The sequence below is a fragment of the Zophobas morio genome, unplaced genomic scaffold (assembly GCF_036711695.1).
Source record: "Zophobas morio isolate AGI-343-1 ecotype UQ-CSIRO unplaced genomic scaffold, CSIRO_AGI_Zmor_V1 ptg000016l, whole genome shotgun sequence".
Taxonomy (NCBI): domain Eukaryota; kingdom Metazoa; phylum Arthropoda; class Insecta; order Coleoptera; family Tenebrionidae; genus Zophobas; species Zophobas morio.
Window position 1 is genome coordinate 553752 of NW_026972121.1, and position 17854 is coordinate 571605.

General features: G+C 36.3%; 1 protein-coding gene across 1 annotated transcript in view; it reads right to left on the reverse strand.

Moving 5' to 3' along the window:
- The window catches only part of LOC135129479 (acid sphingomyelinase-like phosphodiesterase 3b), a 266257-nt gene that overhangs the window by 58075 nt on the left and 190328 nt on the right, over positions 1–17854 (reverse strand). The window contains exon 4 of the mRNA XM_064056628.1: positions 15320–15528. Within this exon, the coding sequence (XP_063912698.1) occupies positions 15320–15528 (209 nt within the window). The remainder of the gene's footprint in view (positions 1–15319; positions 15529–17854) is intronic.

The following is a 17854-nucleotide window of genomic DNA, read 5'->3' on the forward strand; positions in this document are numbered from 1 at the left end:
ATTACTGTCAATATTGTTCAGTCATTTACTGATTTTTTTAACAAATGAATCGTAAATTTTTTAGTTATGCCATTTATTCCTTATTTCTGAAGAAAAAAATTAGAGAACGGGTGGGTGGGCGGGACTAAGTTTATTTTTTTCATACAGAATCTGTTATAAGCAACAATAGAAAGAATCTTAGAGTGTTTAGTACGACAACAAAACATGGTAACATTTGATATGACCTGATATAGTTTCGTTCTACGCCACCCAAGGGAAAAATACGTAACTGGATCCTCACAACCAAGCATCCCCGTTCAATCGCGTTTGTTTGCAAGTTAATCTACCTTTCCCTCCCCTACGTGTGAAAACCCAAACAAATCCCATTGCCGTCCACAAAAAGCGTCTCTGAAATCGACATTATACGTTTAGAGAAATTTCATCAAACTTAATACCGTCGGGATCGAAGTTTATTTATATTAACAATCTAGAGGAATATTTGCTTTATTATTGGAGTTCCGTTGATCCTCACGCGATGGCTGAAGCCATTTCGAAAATCACGGATCCAGATGTTTCCACAATAAATTGCTTGCATATCTGAAGATTTGTTATTTGCACAAGGACCCATTGGAATGCTCTCAGTTTGATTTTAGTACAGAATCGATTTTCTTGTGGCGGCTAATGTTCATGGAACGACCAAAACTGATGTAATACTTGATAAAAATTTGTGTTGGGCCATTCATCTGCGTTAGGGGGTGACGTGCACTCATCTACGTAATTAGTATAATGGGTGTATTATTTATAGTGAGGGTAGTAATTTATGAATAGCTTTTGCATATTTTTGTGGTAGGTATATGATCCGGTGGAAGCTTTGACTCATTTAATTGCGGTGATGCGAATAACATCAATTCAAGAAAAATACATAATGGTACAAAAAAACATTTATATAATGGTAACATGTTGAAGTGACTCGTTATAAAGTATTTAGTAAAGCTCTTTTGATGCTTCAAATTAGGTGAGATACATGATTTCGGTATTTATGTATGGATTTACGTTGTATCAATGCCCTAATACGTACCTGTTTTGAAACAAAGGTTATTTATTCATCTTCCACCAAGACCGCCTATCCCATTTATCTACTTTGTGCTTTGTTTCCCTTCCTTCCAAAGAAATTTATTTTTGTTTGTTTGGTTAATAACTTGGCGGGCGTGTCGAATAAAATTGATTGTAAACTTTTATGTAACTTTACGAAGTTGTGTTCTGTTTGATGTCGGCAACTTCCAAACTTTCAAATTTTATTTCTCATGTTAGTCGCCAATTGTGTACGAATGGATACCAGCTGTAAAGTAATCTTCTACCCAGTATCTTTTTTCTTCCACCACATCCAAACTTTAATTACTTAGAGAACGGTTGGAACTCTGTATCGTTAAACTTTATTTACTTATAGCTGATCCATTTTAAGTTTATATATGTGTCTAAGTAAATACAGCGAGTGGAACCGAATTAAATAAACAAAGTTCGACTTGTACGGTGAAAATTACGCTCTGAAGCAGCAAAACAAAAAACTTATCCAACAAAAGACATCAAAGTTCCCTATTTGTAGTGGAATTTCAAACTAATCGAAACGGTTCAACTATTCGTAGTTGTATGTAAATCACCCGAGCTGGGTATTCGGTTCTCTGAAATGTTTCGGACAATCGGTCGTAATTAATCTGCGGGTTATACCTGCTCAGAATTTTTGAATGTTTAATAACGCCGTTCGTCCACATTCCACATATTTATTTCAATTCAACGGGTACTTTTTCTGAAAGCAAAAAATTTTGGCTACATTTGTACATCGTTCTATATTAAATCACATTAATGAATAATACGAATAATAAATCGTGTTTATATGTCTGCCGGAGCGTGCGACCCACATATCCACCCCCGTAGTTAAAAATTATCGCCCCAGCTGTTGTCCTGGCCATTTACACGTCACCTCCCTTCATAAAGGACAGATTAGCCTACGTGCGGTCATTTTTCCAGCATCCTAAGATGGCAAATGCGACACGCGGTGTTAGCGTTCCGGATGCTGCTCCCGACATGAATTATTTATCAACGTAATTTTTTCCAGTAAATCACACGGAAACCCTTTCCGTCTGTTTTTAAACCATTCCGCCCTCCTTATCCCCAGGACGGGGCTCGATTCAAACTTTTACGGCGGATTTTTACGGATTGAATTCTTGCCTTGTTAAAGGAACGTTTAAAGTTGCGCTGCGGTCCGGGCATCGGCTCCGGACATCGATCTTCCCGGAAACCGGTCCCTAATGGGAAACAATAATAAAAAGTCGGCTGGGAAGGAGCTTAAAACCCCGTCACGTCGGCTTGTTTGCGAATAATTGTTCGATTGGTAGGGCGAGCGGGGGCGGCATGCTTGGCTGGAGTGAAGAATAAAACGGGGTTTTGGAGGGTAATAAAAATTAATAAACGGCTGTTACACGATTTTCGATGTGGAATGTGGGTCGACTGGCGCCCGAAGCTTGCTATTCTTACGTAACTTTGTTGGAAGAGTAATAAGTTCACTGAGTTGAAAGATACAAACTTGAAGTAACGGTGAGGTAAAGAAGCAATCGTTACATACCGTACGTTTGTTTCTTTCTTTAACAGATTTTTATTGTCTTTGCGACTGGCCAGAGGAGAAAACACATTCGTGGTAAGTAGTTTCCTTGGTGGACATACTTATAAAAAACACCAAATTTTTGTGGGAATTATTCGGCATGAAATTCTTGTGACACCATTTTTTATATTACCAGTACAAGCTTAATTTCGATTGTTCTTGATTTGGTGGGTCATTGATGACGTCACCTTAAAATAGTGCTTGGAATACAAAGGATTCAAAAAAATGCTAAGAATGGGAAGTACGCCAAAATGTAAAAATTCAAAGAGCCGAAAAAATAAAAAAAAATGCAGAAACCGAAAACTAAATTAACAATATATTTCGATATTTTAGAAAATTCCAAAGAATTCGAAACAGTCCGGGAGGATACGAAAAAATCCGAAAATGACCGCAAGAATATACGAGAATCAGAAAGAATTCGAGAAATTACGAAAAAATCCGGACAAATTTAGAGAGCATCGGAGAGATTTGGAAGAATACGAAAGAAATGCATAGAATATGGGAGAATCCGGAAGAATCTGAAAGAATCCGAGAGAATCCGAGAAAACTCATAGAAACCGAAAGAATCAGAGAAAATCCAACACAAGGCACATAAAAAACTCGAAAACACCAAAAATTTCGAAAGAATCGAAGACCACTCGAAAGAATCCGAAAAGAATTCAAAGGATATGAGAAAATCCGATCCTAATTTTGGGAGGGTCCGGGAAATACGGAAGAATCCGGAAGAAACCCAGAGAATATGAAAGAATCTGAGAGAATGTGAAGGAAGCCGAAAGAATCTGAAAGAGTTTGAGACAATCCGGGACAATCTGATAGAAACCGAAAGAATCAGAATAAATTCAACACAAGGAACATAAAGAACTCCAAAAACATCAACAATCCAAAGAACAGAAAGAATTTCGAAAGAATTGAAGACCATTCGCGAGAATCCGAAAGAATCCAAAAATAATTGAAAGAATATGAGAAAATCCGATACAATACGAGAAATTACGAGAGAGTCCGGTCAAATTTCGGGAAGGTCGGAGAGATACGGAAGAAACCCAGAGAATATGACAGAATCTAAGAGAATGTGAAAGCATCCGAAAGAATCTGAAAGAGTTCTAGCGAATCCGAGACAATCTGATAGAAACCGAAACAATGAGAAAAAATCCAATACAAGGAACGTAAGGAACTCAAAAAACATCAAACATCCAAAGAACCGAAAGAATTTCGAAAGAATTGAAGACCATTCGCGAGAATCCGAAAGAATCCAAAAATAATTAAAAGAATATGAGAGAATCTGAGAGAATATGAAAGAATCCGGAAGAATTTGAAAGAATCCAAGAGAATCGGACACCGTCTCGTAGCAACCGTAAGAATCAGAGAAAGTCCAACACAAGGAACATAAAGAACTCGAAAAACACCAAAAATCCAAAGAATCGAAAGAATTTGGAAAGAATCAATACGAGAAATCACGAGAGAGTCCGGCCATATTTCAGGTGGGTCGGAGAGATACGGAAAAATCCGAAAGAAACCCATAAAATATGAGAGAATCAGAGAGAATGTGAAAGAATCCGGAAGAATCCGAAAGAATCCGAAACAATTTGATAGAAACCAAAAGAATCAGAGAAAATCTAACAGAAGGAATATAAAGAACTCATAAAGCACAAAAAATCCAAAGAACCGAAAGAGTTTCGAAAGGAATTTGAAACAATTAGAGGGAATCGGAAAGAATCCGAAAATAAGCAGAAGAATATGGGAGAATCCGAAAGAATCCGAGAAATCAAGAGAGAATCTGGCTAAATTCTAACAGGATCGGAGAGATTCTGAAGAAAGCGAAATAAATCTAGAAAATATGAAAGAATCCGAGGAATTCAAGAAAATCTGATAAAATCCGATAAAATCCGATAAAATCCGATAAAAATCTGGACAATCCGAGAGAAAGCAAGGAATCTAGGAACTAAGGAACCTAAAGAACAGCGAGAATACAAGTAATTCATAAAACACTAAAAATGGGAAAGAATTTCGAAGAAATCGGAGAAAATTATTGAAAGAAAATCAGAAAATCCGAGACAGTACGAGAAATCACGAGAGAGTCCGACTAAATTGCGGGAGAGATACGGAAAAATCCGTAAGAAACCCAGAGAATATGAGAGAATCTGGGAGAATGTGAAAAAATCAAGAAGAACCTGAAAGGATCCGAGAAAATCCAAGACAATTACATAGAAACCGAAAGAATCAGAAAAAATCTAACACAAGGAATATAAAAAACTCGAAAAACCCCAAAAACCGAAAGAATATGAGAAAATCCGAAACAATATGAGAAATCACGAGGGTCGAAGAGATATGGAAAAATCCGGAAGAAACTCAAGGAATATCGGAGAATCTGAGAGAATGTGAAAAAATCCAGAAGAACCTGAAAGAATCCAAGAGAAACAGAGACAATTACATAGAAACCGAAAGAATCAGAGAATATCCAACACAAGGAACATAAAGAACTCGAAAAAGACCAAGAATCCAAAGAAACGAAAGAATTTCGAAAGAATCCGAAAGAATCCGAAAATAAGCGGAAGAATATGAGAAAAACCGAAACAATATGAGAAGTCACGAGGGTCGAAGAGGCATGGAAAAATCCGGATGAAACCCAGAGAATATGAGGGAATTTGAGAGAATGTGACAGAATCCGAAAGAATCTGAAAATGTCCAAGAGAACCAGAGAAAATCTATCAGAAGGAAGATAAAGAACTCATAAAGCACAAAAAAACCAAACAACTGAAAGAATTTCAAGAAGGTAATTTGCAACAATTAGAGAGAATCGGAAAGAATAGGAAAATAAGCGAGAGAATATAAGAGAATCTGAAAGAATTCGAGAAATTAGGAAAAAATCTGGGTAAATTCCGACAAGATCGGAGAGATTCGGCAGAATGCGAAAGAAACCCAAAGAATATGAGAGTCTGAGAGAATGAAAATAATCCGAAAGAATCCTAGATAAGCTGATAAAAATGAAAGAACCCGAGGAATTCGAGAAAATCCGATAAAAATCGGGACAATTCGAGAGAAAGCAAGGTCTCTAGGGACTAAGGAACCTAAAGAACAGAAAGAATACAAAGAATTCATAAAACGATAAAAATGGGAAAGAATTTCGAAGGAATCGAAGACCATTCGAGAGAATCCGAAAAAATCCGAAAATAATTGAAAGAATATATGAAAATCCGAGACAATACGAAAAATCACGAGAGAGTCTGACTAGATTCCGGGAGGGTTGAACAGATACGGAAAAATCCGAAAGAAACCCATAGAATATGAGAGAATCAGGGAGAATGTGAAATAATCCGAAAGAATCCGATTCAATCTGATAGAAACTGAAAGAATCAGAGAAAATCTAACAGAAGGAAGAGAAAGAACCCACAAAGTATAAAAAATCCAAAGAATCTAAGGAATTTCGAAAGGAATTTGAAACAATTAGAGAGAATCGGAAAGAATCCTAAAATAAGCGAAAGAATATTAGAGAATCTGAAAGAATCCGTGAAATCAGGAGAGAATCTGGCTAAATTCCGACAGGATCGGAGAGATTCGGAAGAATGCGAAAAAAATCCAGAGAATATGGGAGAATCTGAGAGAATGTGAAAAAATCCAGAAGAACCTAAAAGAATCCGAGAGAAACCGAGACAATTACATAGAAACCGAAAGAATTAGAGAAAATCCAACACAAGAAATGTAAGGAACTCGAAAAGCATCAAAAACCGAAAGAATTTCGAATGAATCGAAGACCATTTGAGAGAATTCGAAAGAATTCGAGAATAAGCGAAAGAATATGAGAAAATCCGAAACAATATGAGAAATCACCAGTGTGGAAGATACGGAAAAATCCGGAAGAAACTCAAAGAATATCGTAGAATCTGAGAGAATGTGAAAAAATCCAGAAGAACCTGAAAGAATCCGAGAGAAACCGAGACAATTACATAGAAACCGAAAGAATCAGAGAAAATCCAACACAAGAAATATAAGGAACTCGAAAAACATCAAAAAGCGAAAGAATTTCGAATGAATCGAAGACCATTTGAGAGAATCCGAAAGAATTCGAGAATAAGCGAAAGAATATGAGAAAATCCGAAAGAATCCGAGAAATCAGGACAGAATCTGGCTAAATTCCGACAGGATCGGAGAGATTTGGAAGGATGCGAAAGAAATCCAGAGAATATGCGAGTCTGAGAGAATGAAAAGAATCCGAAACAGTCCTAGAAAATCTGATAGAAACGAAAGAATCCGAGGAATTCGAGAAAATCCGATAAAATCCGATAAAAATGGGGGCAATCCGAGAGAAAGCAAGGAATCTAGGAACTAAGGAACCTAAAGAGCAGAAAGAATACAAAGAATTCATAAAACGAATTTCAAAGGAATCGGAGACCATTCGAGAGAATTCGAAAAAAATCCAAAAATAATTGTAAGAATATATGAAAATCCGAGACTATAAGAGAAATCACGAGAGAGTCCGATTAAATTTCGGGAGGGTCGAAGAATTGCCGAAAAATCCGGACGAAACCCAGAGAATATGAGGGAATCTGAGAGAATCCAAGAGAATCCGAGACAATCTGATAAAAACCAAAAGAATCAGAGAAAATTTAACACAAGGAAGATAAAGAACTCATAAAGCACAAAAAATCCAAAGAATCTAAACAATTTCGAAAGAATTTGAAACAATTCGAGAGAATCAGAAAGAATTCGAAAATAAACGAAAGAATATGAGAAAATCCGAAAGAATCCGAGAAATCAGGAGAGAATCTGGCTAAATTCCGACAGGATCGGAGAGATTCGGAAGAATGCGAAAAAAATCCAGAGAATATGGGAGAATCTGAGAGAATGTGAAAAATCCAGAAGAACCTCAAAGAATCCGAGAGAATCCAAGGCAGTTACGTAGAAACCTAAAGAATCAGAAAAAATCTAACACAAGGGACATAAAGAACTCGAAAAATACCAAAAACCGAAAGAATTTCGAAATAATCGAAAACTACTCGAGAGAATCCGAAAGAATATGAGAAAATAGGAGAAATCACGAGGGTCGAAGAGACGCGGAAAAATCGGGAAGAAACTCAAAGAATATCGGAAAATCTGAGAGAATGTGAAAAAATCCAGCGGAACCTGCAAGAATCCGAGAGAAACCGAGATAAGTAGATAGAATCAGAGAAAATCCAACACAAGGAACATAAAGAACTCGAAAAAGACTAAAAGTCCAAAGAAACGAAAGAATTTCGAAAGAATTCGAAAGAATCAGAAAATAAGCGGAAGAATATGAGAAAAACCGAAACAATTCGGAAGAAACCCAGAGGAAATGAGAGAATTTGAGAGAATGTGAAAGAATCCGAAAGAATCTGAAGGAATCTGAGAGAATCCGATATAATCTGATAGAAACCAAAACAACTAGAGAAAATAACAGAAGGAAGATAAAGAACTCATAAAGCACAAAAAATCCAAAGAACTGAAAGAATTTCGAAAGAATTTGAAACAGAGAAATCCGGAGACAATGAAAAGAATCCGATAGAATCCTAGATAATCTGATAGAAACGAAAGAATCAGAGAAATTCCAACAGAAGGAACATACAAAATTTGGATGCATCGAGGAAAACCTCAAGGCGGATTCATAAACCAGAAGTACAGGAGTATATTGTTATGAAAAATTTTCAGTGGGAATGCACGATATTCTTAACATAAGTGGAGAAAACATGAAAGTAGCAGTAGACGCTTTCTCTAAATGGCGAAAATCCATTTTATAAAAACTATTATTAATGAAGCTTCGATTAAAATTTGCAAACAGACTGTTAGTGATTAGCAAAGGTCTGAAAGCGTCAGAAACGCATAGAACAAATAAACGTGATGAATTATGTATGTCTTTAGGGAATTATCGAAAAACACCGTGTTGAATAATAAGAATTAGAGTTAGGTAGGGAAATTAGAACCGAGTTAAATCTTTTAATTCCACAATTTATGAATGCACAATTGCACACTAATTAAACAGTATAAACTCTATTTTATTTTAACTGGAATCTTTTAATACCGAAAAAACCATAATTGTTTTAACCAAAAACTGGATGTTTCAATTACCGAATATAAAATATACCACAACCCCACTTTTGGCACTTTTGTGGCTTATTTACGAGCGGAAATTCGGGTCGGTTTTTTATTGGGGTGTCGAGGTGTGCATAGGTTCGAAATTGTGAAATGGCATGGTGTGACTCTCTTAACTTTTGCTGCACATAATCATCCGTGACAGATTTGTGCAAACACGAGAATTCAATTTGACGTTGTTCGTTGAGTAAACACGAACATGTTGTGAGGGTTAAATAAAGCAAAAGACGCGGACTTGTTAGGGCGAACCGTGTGTTATGTTACAAGTTTACCATCTACACATCGTGGTGTTCTTATACGAGCATAAATCAAATTATCTGAGTACGTTTACAGGGGTTATAAAATAAATGATTAATTTAAAACAGTCCAATCCATCACAGTTTTCATGCGAAAATCGATCGCTTAATGCTGTTCAAGCACAATAAACTTTAGATCGGTTTCTTTAGATTATAAAACGAGGGCTTGAACAGTGCAATCACGCAACGTTCATTTTTTAAATTACGTTCATCAAGGGCGATAGTTTTATTAAATTGTCACAAGCGCTCTTGTCTGAAAAAATAATATTAAGATTACGGACGCACTGCCGCAAAATTCCAAAAGACAATGCAATAGCACTTTTATTTAGCCGTTTGCATCGCAAACATCAAACTTTACCCTCCGATTGTTTCGAAACTTCCCGAAATCACTCTTTTATCGTTTCATTTACGCGTGCTTCCAATTTTTAAACATCCGACCGTCATAAATGATTTTATAAGTCGTAAAGCCGGTTAAACCCCCACCCCCGGCGCTACCCTCGATGAAACATCACGTGATCGGGCATAATTCAGTAGTGGGGGAATATCCGAACCATGCGAATAACTAAATTTAAATAATATTCCTGACATGCCATTTCATCTCGTTGGATTTATTGCATCCGTCGTAAAAGCAGGAGCGTTATGGGCCGCGCATACGGATATAAATATGAAGGGTAATAGGTGTACACACCCCCAGGTATACGCAACCGGCGGCATTCCAGAATTAAGGCCAATTTTACTTTTATTGGAAACGATAAATTTTATCGGCTCCATCGATGAATTTAGACCTCGCACCTGAATTGCTCGGCATTCCTGCCTTATTGCCGGCTGTTGCAAGCGGAAGAACACTCCTGATTATTAAAAATGTTTCGGGTTGGCGCAGTCGAACGGATACAACGTTATTAAAGTAGAAATTTTCTGAGGATGGAATAGAGGCAGCCGCGGGAACCAAAGGAGAAGGTTTAGGTTTAGGGTTTTTTCAAATATTCCTGCTACTAATTTTGACGAGCTCCACCACATCACATGCCACTTCTCATCACCGATACCTTAATTTATTGGATGTAGAATGGCATTAGTTTGACGTCCCGTCATAAAAATTCCCGTAGCTCTGCCACAAGCAAAATTCCCTCGGCGTTTGCCCCGTATGACAGCAAAATATCAACTTTGAAATTAATAAGTGCCTCCGCAAAACAACGTACGTGCTTATTAACCTTACGTGACACAACGCAATGTGGATGTAAATGTAGATATCGGACTTTTTACGTGTCTGTCACATGTTTTACAGGCTTTTCCTTGGAAATCTGATGTCAACGTTATCAGTTCACGAGGGGTTGCGATTCTAGATAGCCTGACACCTGTTTAAAGCTTTTATCGCAATGCTAATGTTGAGCAAACGTCGAGGGATTAAGTTGTTCACGTGAAGATTTTTTCATACGCATCGATGAATTATCTCCCGTGATTAAATTACAACCAGCTCAGGTATCGATTTTGTGGTAAAAGCACAGCTGACGTTAAAATCGATGATGTTGGGAATCTTTGGCAAATAATACCCACTTGGTGGCGAAGATGTGAATGTGGAGCAATTTCATTTGTGGGTTGCATCAGTTCACTGCACGATCGTAAATGGATTGGGTTTCGAACGAGCGAATTTCCGTTTCCTTCTCATTATCGGAGTTTCAAGGAGTTGTTTTTATTTACGAGGTTTGTTCGCGTAATGACTGTACTCCGGAGGAGCAAACTGTAACTTCACTAACTTAATAGAAATATCCTGGGTTTGTTTCAGATCAAAGATTAATATTTTCTTCTAAATCGATCGCAGTAAAAGTAATGACTGAGTCAATTTATTTTATTTTATTTTTAACCATTTTAACCATGTTTTAAGTTTCTTGTTATGAAAAGATGCCTATGTATATTAAGAAAAAAAAAGGGCAAAATATAACCCCCACCCACCCGTCCTATCCCAATTCTGATGATTTTTTTATACGTCGTGAGATAAGAGGACGGAGCTTAACTGCAAACTCTCTACGTGAAATTAATAATATGTTTTTGAGTACCATGTTGTTCAAAGGATACTATCCATACTAGGAGATAGAGGGATATATACGGATAGAGATGGATATGATATAGAAGGTTATAGACAAACATAGAAGGATATAGAGGGATATACACAGATGCAGAAGGATATATACGGATGTAAAGGATACAGAAATTGCTAGTTTTAAAATCCCGTCAAAAAATGGGGCTTTTCTCCATTATTCTTGATCCTAGAGCTAGAATAAACACAGATTTATGATCCTGAAAAATTTCCGTTTAGATAGACCGGACCGATTTTAGTAGTTCTAAAATGTTGTCAGAAAAGGGAAATTTTAGAAAGATGTAGACGGATATAGGAAGCTATAGAAGGACATAGAGAGATATAGAAAAGTATAGAAAGATATATAGACCGATATAGGAAGATGTAGATAGACATAACCTGGATTTAGACGAATGTAGAAGAATAATTTAGAAAACTATAAAAGAATTTAGAAAGATAGATCAAGATGAAGAAGCATATAGAAGGATGTAGAGGTTTACAGAAGGATATAGACGAACATAGAAAGATGTGGAAGGATATACACAGATACAAAAATTGAGCAGTGTTAAAATTCCGTCAAAAAAGGGATTTCAGAAAGATATAGACGAATATAGAAATATACAGAAGGGTATAGAGAAATATAGAAAAATATTGAAAGATGTAGACGGATGTAGGAGGATGTAAACAGAGATAGTCGGATATAAAAAGATTTAGGGCGATATAGAAGAATACAGAAGGTTATAGAGAGATATAGACAATTATAGAAAGATAATGACGTATATAGACGAATTTAGAAAGATATAGAAGGACATAAGAAGATAGATCAAGATGAAGAAGCATATAGACGAACATACAAAGATGTGGAGGGATATATACGTATAGAGAAGGATATACACAGATATAGAATGATATAGAAAATATAGAAGTATATAAGAAGATAGGTCAAGGTGAAGAAGCATATAGAAGGATATAGACGTTTACAGATGGATATAGAAAAACATAAAAAGATATGGAAAGATCTACACGGATACAGGAGTATATACACACATATGGAAGGATACTTCTATTACATCGTAGGTAGAGTGGAAGAACAAACACGTGAACTCTACCTTTGTGTCCATTAGGTTAATTTACTTTAATATTGTAATTGTTCTGTTTTTTTCCCATTCATTTTATCCACAATTTTATATAGGTTATTGTGTTTTTTTCTTTTTTGTCATAAATTCTTATATTATGTATGTATCTTATGGACGCCATAAATTCTATTCTATTCTATAGAAATTAGGTAATTTTAAAAATTCCGTCAAAAAGTGGGGATTTTGTCCATTATTCTTGATCGTAGAGCAAAAATAAGCACAAATTCGTGATTCTGAAAACCTTTTCGTTTAGATAGACCACACGGATTTTAGTAGTTTTAAAATTTCGTCCAAAAACTGGATTTCAGAAAGATATAGACGAATATCGAAGTATATAGACGAATGTAGGAGGATTTAGACAGTCATAGCCGGATATAAGAAGATTTACGCGGATATAGAAGAATTTAGAAGGCTCTAGAGAGATATAGACGATTATAGAAAAATGATCAGGGCGAATAAAAAAAAATCATCAGAATTGAGACAGGGTGGGTGGGCGGGGCTTATATTTTGCCTTTTTTTTTCTTAATATATTTAGCCATCTTTTCCTAACAAGAAACTTAAAACATGTTTAAAATGGTTTTTGCAAGGAAATATGGATTTTGCAATTATGGGACGGAGAATTATAAGTTTAACTTTTTCATACCGAATCTTTTATAAGCAAGCGGTAGCCCCGCCCACCCACCCCTTCTTCATTCCAATGACTGCTCTTAATATTGTTCAGTTATTTACCACAATCAGTCTGAGGCAAATTACATACCCCCTAAGACAATAGAGGGCGAGTTAAAAGTTGAACTTAGACCCTTCCACCCACCCGTTCGCTCATTTTTTTCGTCAAAAATAATAAATAAATGTTACTGCAAATAAGGAACATAAGAAAAAAATTAAAGAACATATAATTCAATATTCTCTTAGAGAGTGTCATTTACTAATAAACTATCTGCCAAAATTAGCCTTATCTTAGCAAGTACTAGCCCCGCCCACCCACCCTCTCCTCATTGTAACGACAAATTTTACTTTTGTTCAGCATAGCATGCACTTTTCATTCAGGGAAAATAAAACTAATCACTGAAATAGAGGCGGGGTGGGTGGGCGGGGTTAATTATATATTCTTCTGTAGAGTGAGAATGAGAACTATATTATAGAATCTAGGATACAAAAAAAGTGCAAAAAACGTCAATCGTAACTTTTTTGCTATTTGCTATTTGCTATGAGATTTACTTCTTATTTCAGAAGAAAAAATTGCCAGTATGGGTGGGTGGGAATGATTAATTTTAGCTTTTTCCTAGGTTTTTAACTTAATTCTCTTATTTTATCTGGATGTTTTATTAATTTATTTAAAATGTAGATATGTATATATGGTGTTTTTCAAATGGAACACCTCCATTTTGTGAGAGAGTATATCATTTGCCAATAAAAGATCTCACAAATCAGTCTTATCTTAACAAGTACTAGCCCCGCCCACCCACCCTGTTCCCATTTTAACGATTTTATCTCTTTTCATTTGAGATTCACTTTTAATTCTAACTAGACAAAATGAATCATTGAAACGGGGGCAGGGTGGGTGGGCGGGGTGAATTATATGCTCTTTTGTAAAGTGAGAATGGGAACTAATAGAACGTAGTCTGTTAAAAAAAAGCGTAATTTATTTCTTATTTCTGAAGAAAACAAGTGGGTGGGCGGGGATAAAGTTAAATTTTTCATACCGAATCTTGTATAAGCAAGCGGTAGCCCCGCCCACCCACCCCATGTTGATTCCAATGACTGCTCTTAATATTGTTCACTTATTTACCACAATTAGTCTGAGGCAAATTACATACCCCCTAAGAAAATAGAGGGTGGATTAAAAGTTAAACTTAGACCCTCCCACCCACCCGTTCGCTCATTTTTTTTCTTCAGAAATAAGAAAAAAATGTTATTGCAATTAAGTAACATAAGAAAACAATTCAAGAACACATAATTCATTATTCTCTTAGAGAGTATGTCATTTGCTAATAAACTCTCTGCCAAAATTAGCCTTATCTTACCAAGTACTAGCTCCGCCCACCCACCCTCTTCTCATTGTAACGACAAATTTAATTTTTGTTCAGCATAAGAGCACCTTTAATTCAAGGAAAATAAAACTAATCACTGCAATATAAAGGGGGGTGGGTGGGCGGGATTAATTATATGTTCTTCTGTAGAGTGAGAATGGCAACTATATTATAGAATCTAGGATATAAAAAAGTGCAAAATGCGTCCATTGTAATTTTTTTGTTGTACTATTTGCTAAGATTTACTTCTTATTTTAGAAGAAAAAATTGCCAGTATTGGTGGGTTTTTAACTTAATTTTCTTATTTCATTTGGATGTTTTATTAATTTATTTAAAATGTAAACATGTATACAGAGTGTTTTTCAAATAGAACACCTCCATTTTGTGGGAGAGTATTTCATTTGCCAATAAAAGATTTCCCAAAATCAGTCTTATCTTAATAAGTACTAGCCCCGCCCACCCGCCTTTTATTTTTTTAGAGGGTACGTCGTTTGCCACAATCAATCTAATCTTAGCAAGTATTAGCCCCACCCCCGTTATGCTTTTCTAAGGTATAATTTTTTTCTTATACTACTTATTTGCTGTAACATTTATTTCTTATTTTTGAAGAAAAAATGGGAGAACGGGTGGGTGGGCGGGGCTAAGTTTAACTTTTTCATACAGAATTATTTATAAGCAAGCAATAGCCCCGCCCACCCGCCCTGAAGACACTTTCTTGTAGATTCCGAGACCTAGAATTCCTTTCCTACCTCATTTTCTTGATAACTCCAATAGTTTTTCCAGAATCGGCAGTTGAAATATCGAATTTTTTGGAATTAAAAAAAAATGTGATTTTAAAACAGATACTTTTTTGGAATCAGTAATTTTTAATAGTGAAAATTTTCCAATATTCCCCCCTTCTTCCAATTTCGACCCATCTTTAACCATTTTCGTAACTTAAACAAATAGATTTTCTTGTAGATTTCGAGGTCTAGAACTCATTCCGAACTCGAAATTTTTGGAATTTAAAAAAAATTCGACTTGGAATGTTGTCAGATTCTAAAATTTACCTTTGGCAAAAGTGTGCATAGAGTCTGTAGGTAACCATCGACTCCACATTTTTCCCAGTTCTTTCTTCGCCATGGGATCATCATGGCCCAACGCTGGGAAGACGAACTGAGAACTGAAAGTCTTCATTAGCAAGTCGGTCAAATTCTGTAGCAGCTGCAGTTTGACGTTTTCGTGCAATTTTTTGGCATTGTTGTGGGAAAGGGCGTCCCTGGAACAATAATTGTGGTTTAAATATGTCGCACAAGCACTGAATGTCAAAGAAGCACGAAATTTTGCCCGAATTTAAAATAAAACAAAATCCGCTACAGATTTGCATAAAATCTAATCCAGTGCATGGATCCCCCGCATCTCGATAGCCAACTTCCATCCAGAAACAAAACTCGATTTCCGAAAGTATAAAAATCGGATATTGCTGAAAGCTTTCCCATAATATCCTTATTATAATGCTAGTTCGTCCGTGTTCCGGCACTGCTCTTTCGTAATACGATGAAAGTCCAATTTGAATCCCGAAAAGCGTCAGCCGCTTCCTCCTTTTTGTTCTAGACAAACTGACATCGTGAAACTGAGATGCAGTCGATTTTATTACGGCCATTTCTTATTCAGAAGCCGTCCTTACATCGCCTGCAGCGGTGACTCGTAACGAAATCAAACAACCAACACTGGACACCCCGCTCCCTAGGGATTTAAGTCAGACTTTTAACAAATATTCAATTTGCGATACAGTCGATGACGACGTTAACGTAATGGAGTCGAAGGATCAGAGGATGTGAGAAACTTTTCACGGAATTTCGTGCTTTCAGGTGCAAGACTGTGACGATCATAAAATTCGTCGGTGCTCGGGAAGTTCGATGGGATATTGTGACAGTGAGGCATAAAGTGTCGGGTTTTAATCGTAGGTAAGGGGGTATTGTGAATCGGGCGCACTATCAACGTAACAATTAAACAAAACTCGGTTATAATGGAAAGGACGCAGTAATGGTAGACGGAGATAAATAGATGCGTATATACGGCTTGCCTAATCTAAAAAAGCTTCCGAAATTAAAATCTATCTTTTCCGCGGCGACAATAAATTAACCCCAAAGCGTCATCTCTACAACCCGCAAACCCTAAAACCTCACCATTTATGGCTTCCATAAATTCGCGGCCGACAAAGGATCGAGTTCTATTATAGCGGTGTTAAGAAGTGTCGCAAATAAATTGTAGAAACGATTCTCCTGGTTCATTTTTAAGGCTGTAATAAAAATATTCATACGAATACACATACGAAAATGTAATGGACAATAAACTCAACATTCGCCGTATTATTATAAAGAACCGTAACGGTTTTATTTTCACAGAGATAAAAAGTGCCTCTAAATGCCTAAAAAGATGTAATGAAACTAATAACGTTATTTTTCCCTGTGACTAAACTGTTTACGGCCGCTATAGAGAAATATATGGCAGATAAAGCAATAAAAGAGAAAGAATCGCCGACCCTAGGCTTCCTCCAATCTCGATACTTAAAAGTGCAGCGAAGCGGCGAAGGTGTACCCAGAGGAATTTGTTCAAATAAAGAAATTCTTGGCCGAACTATGAATTATTTATTTGTTTCTATTTTCGGTAGAGCGAACATGCAACCCGTTTTTCATTTTTCTAAAACATTACGGTTAGCGTTAGGACGACTCAGCAGTATCAAATTACCCCAACTCAGCACTATCAACTCAAATATCTCCGCGGTTTGAATTTTCCCTATTTGCATCCAGTTATTTCAGGTGTAAAATAATGCATTACATAAAATCGCTCACGCTGCGATAAAAATTTCACATACCTTGACGCATACGTATAGATCCAATTTCCAACTATGCGGTCCCAACAAACCACACAATATGCATCACACAATATTCGCTTTGAAACTAATTTGTACGGTTTTGTTCTCCTCTCGTATTTATTTCAGTATTAAATTAATAACACGAGCTGCAAATGCAATTTTCTGTCCTACACCCGCAGCGTCTGCTAATCATAATGTGCCAGCGTTTATTAAAAAATGCGTCTAATAATAAAGCAACTGCTTTTAATTACAGCTACTGAAGCCAGCTTGCTGTTTATACAATGAAGTTTATTAAACGGTTTTCAACTTCATTATGCTTTACTAACGGAGCGCCTGACAGATTTCATTAAACGTTTTTTACTTCTAGAAAAATGTTATTTTTTTCATGTATCAGAAGCTTCGACTCGGTGTTTGTTAGGATTAAGTAGTAAGTAGTTCCCATTCTCACTTTACAAAAGGACATATAACTCACCCCGCCCACCCACCGTGCCTCCATTTCAGTGATTCATTTAGTCTAGTCCCAATGGTGCTTCTCAACTGAAGAGACATAAAATCGATAGAAATGACCGAACAATATTAAGAGTAATCACTGGAATGAAGAGGGGTAGATTACACAGAGGATTAAAGTTCGTTGTCACATTTGGTAATAAAACACATGTATTTCCGTATGCATTGTGTTCTAAGATTTTTATATGTGTTTTCAAGTATTTCAAGTGTCTCTAATTAT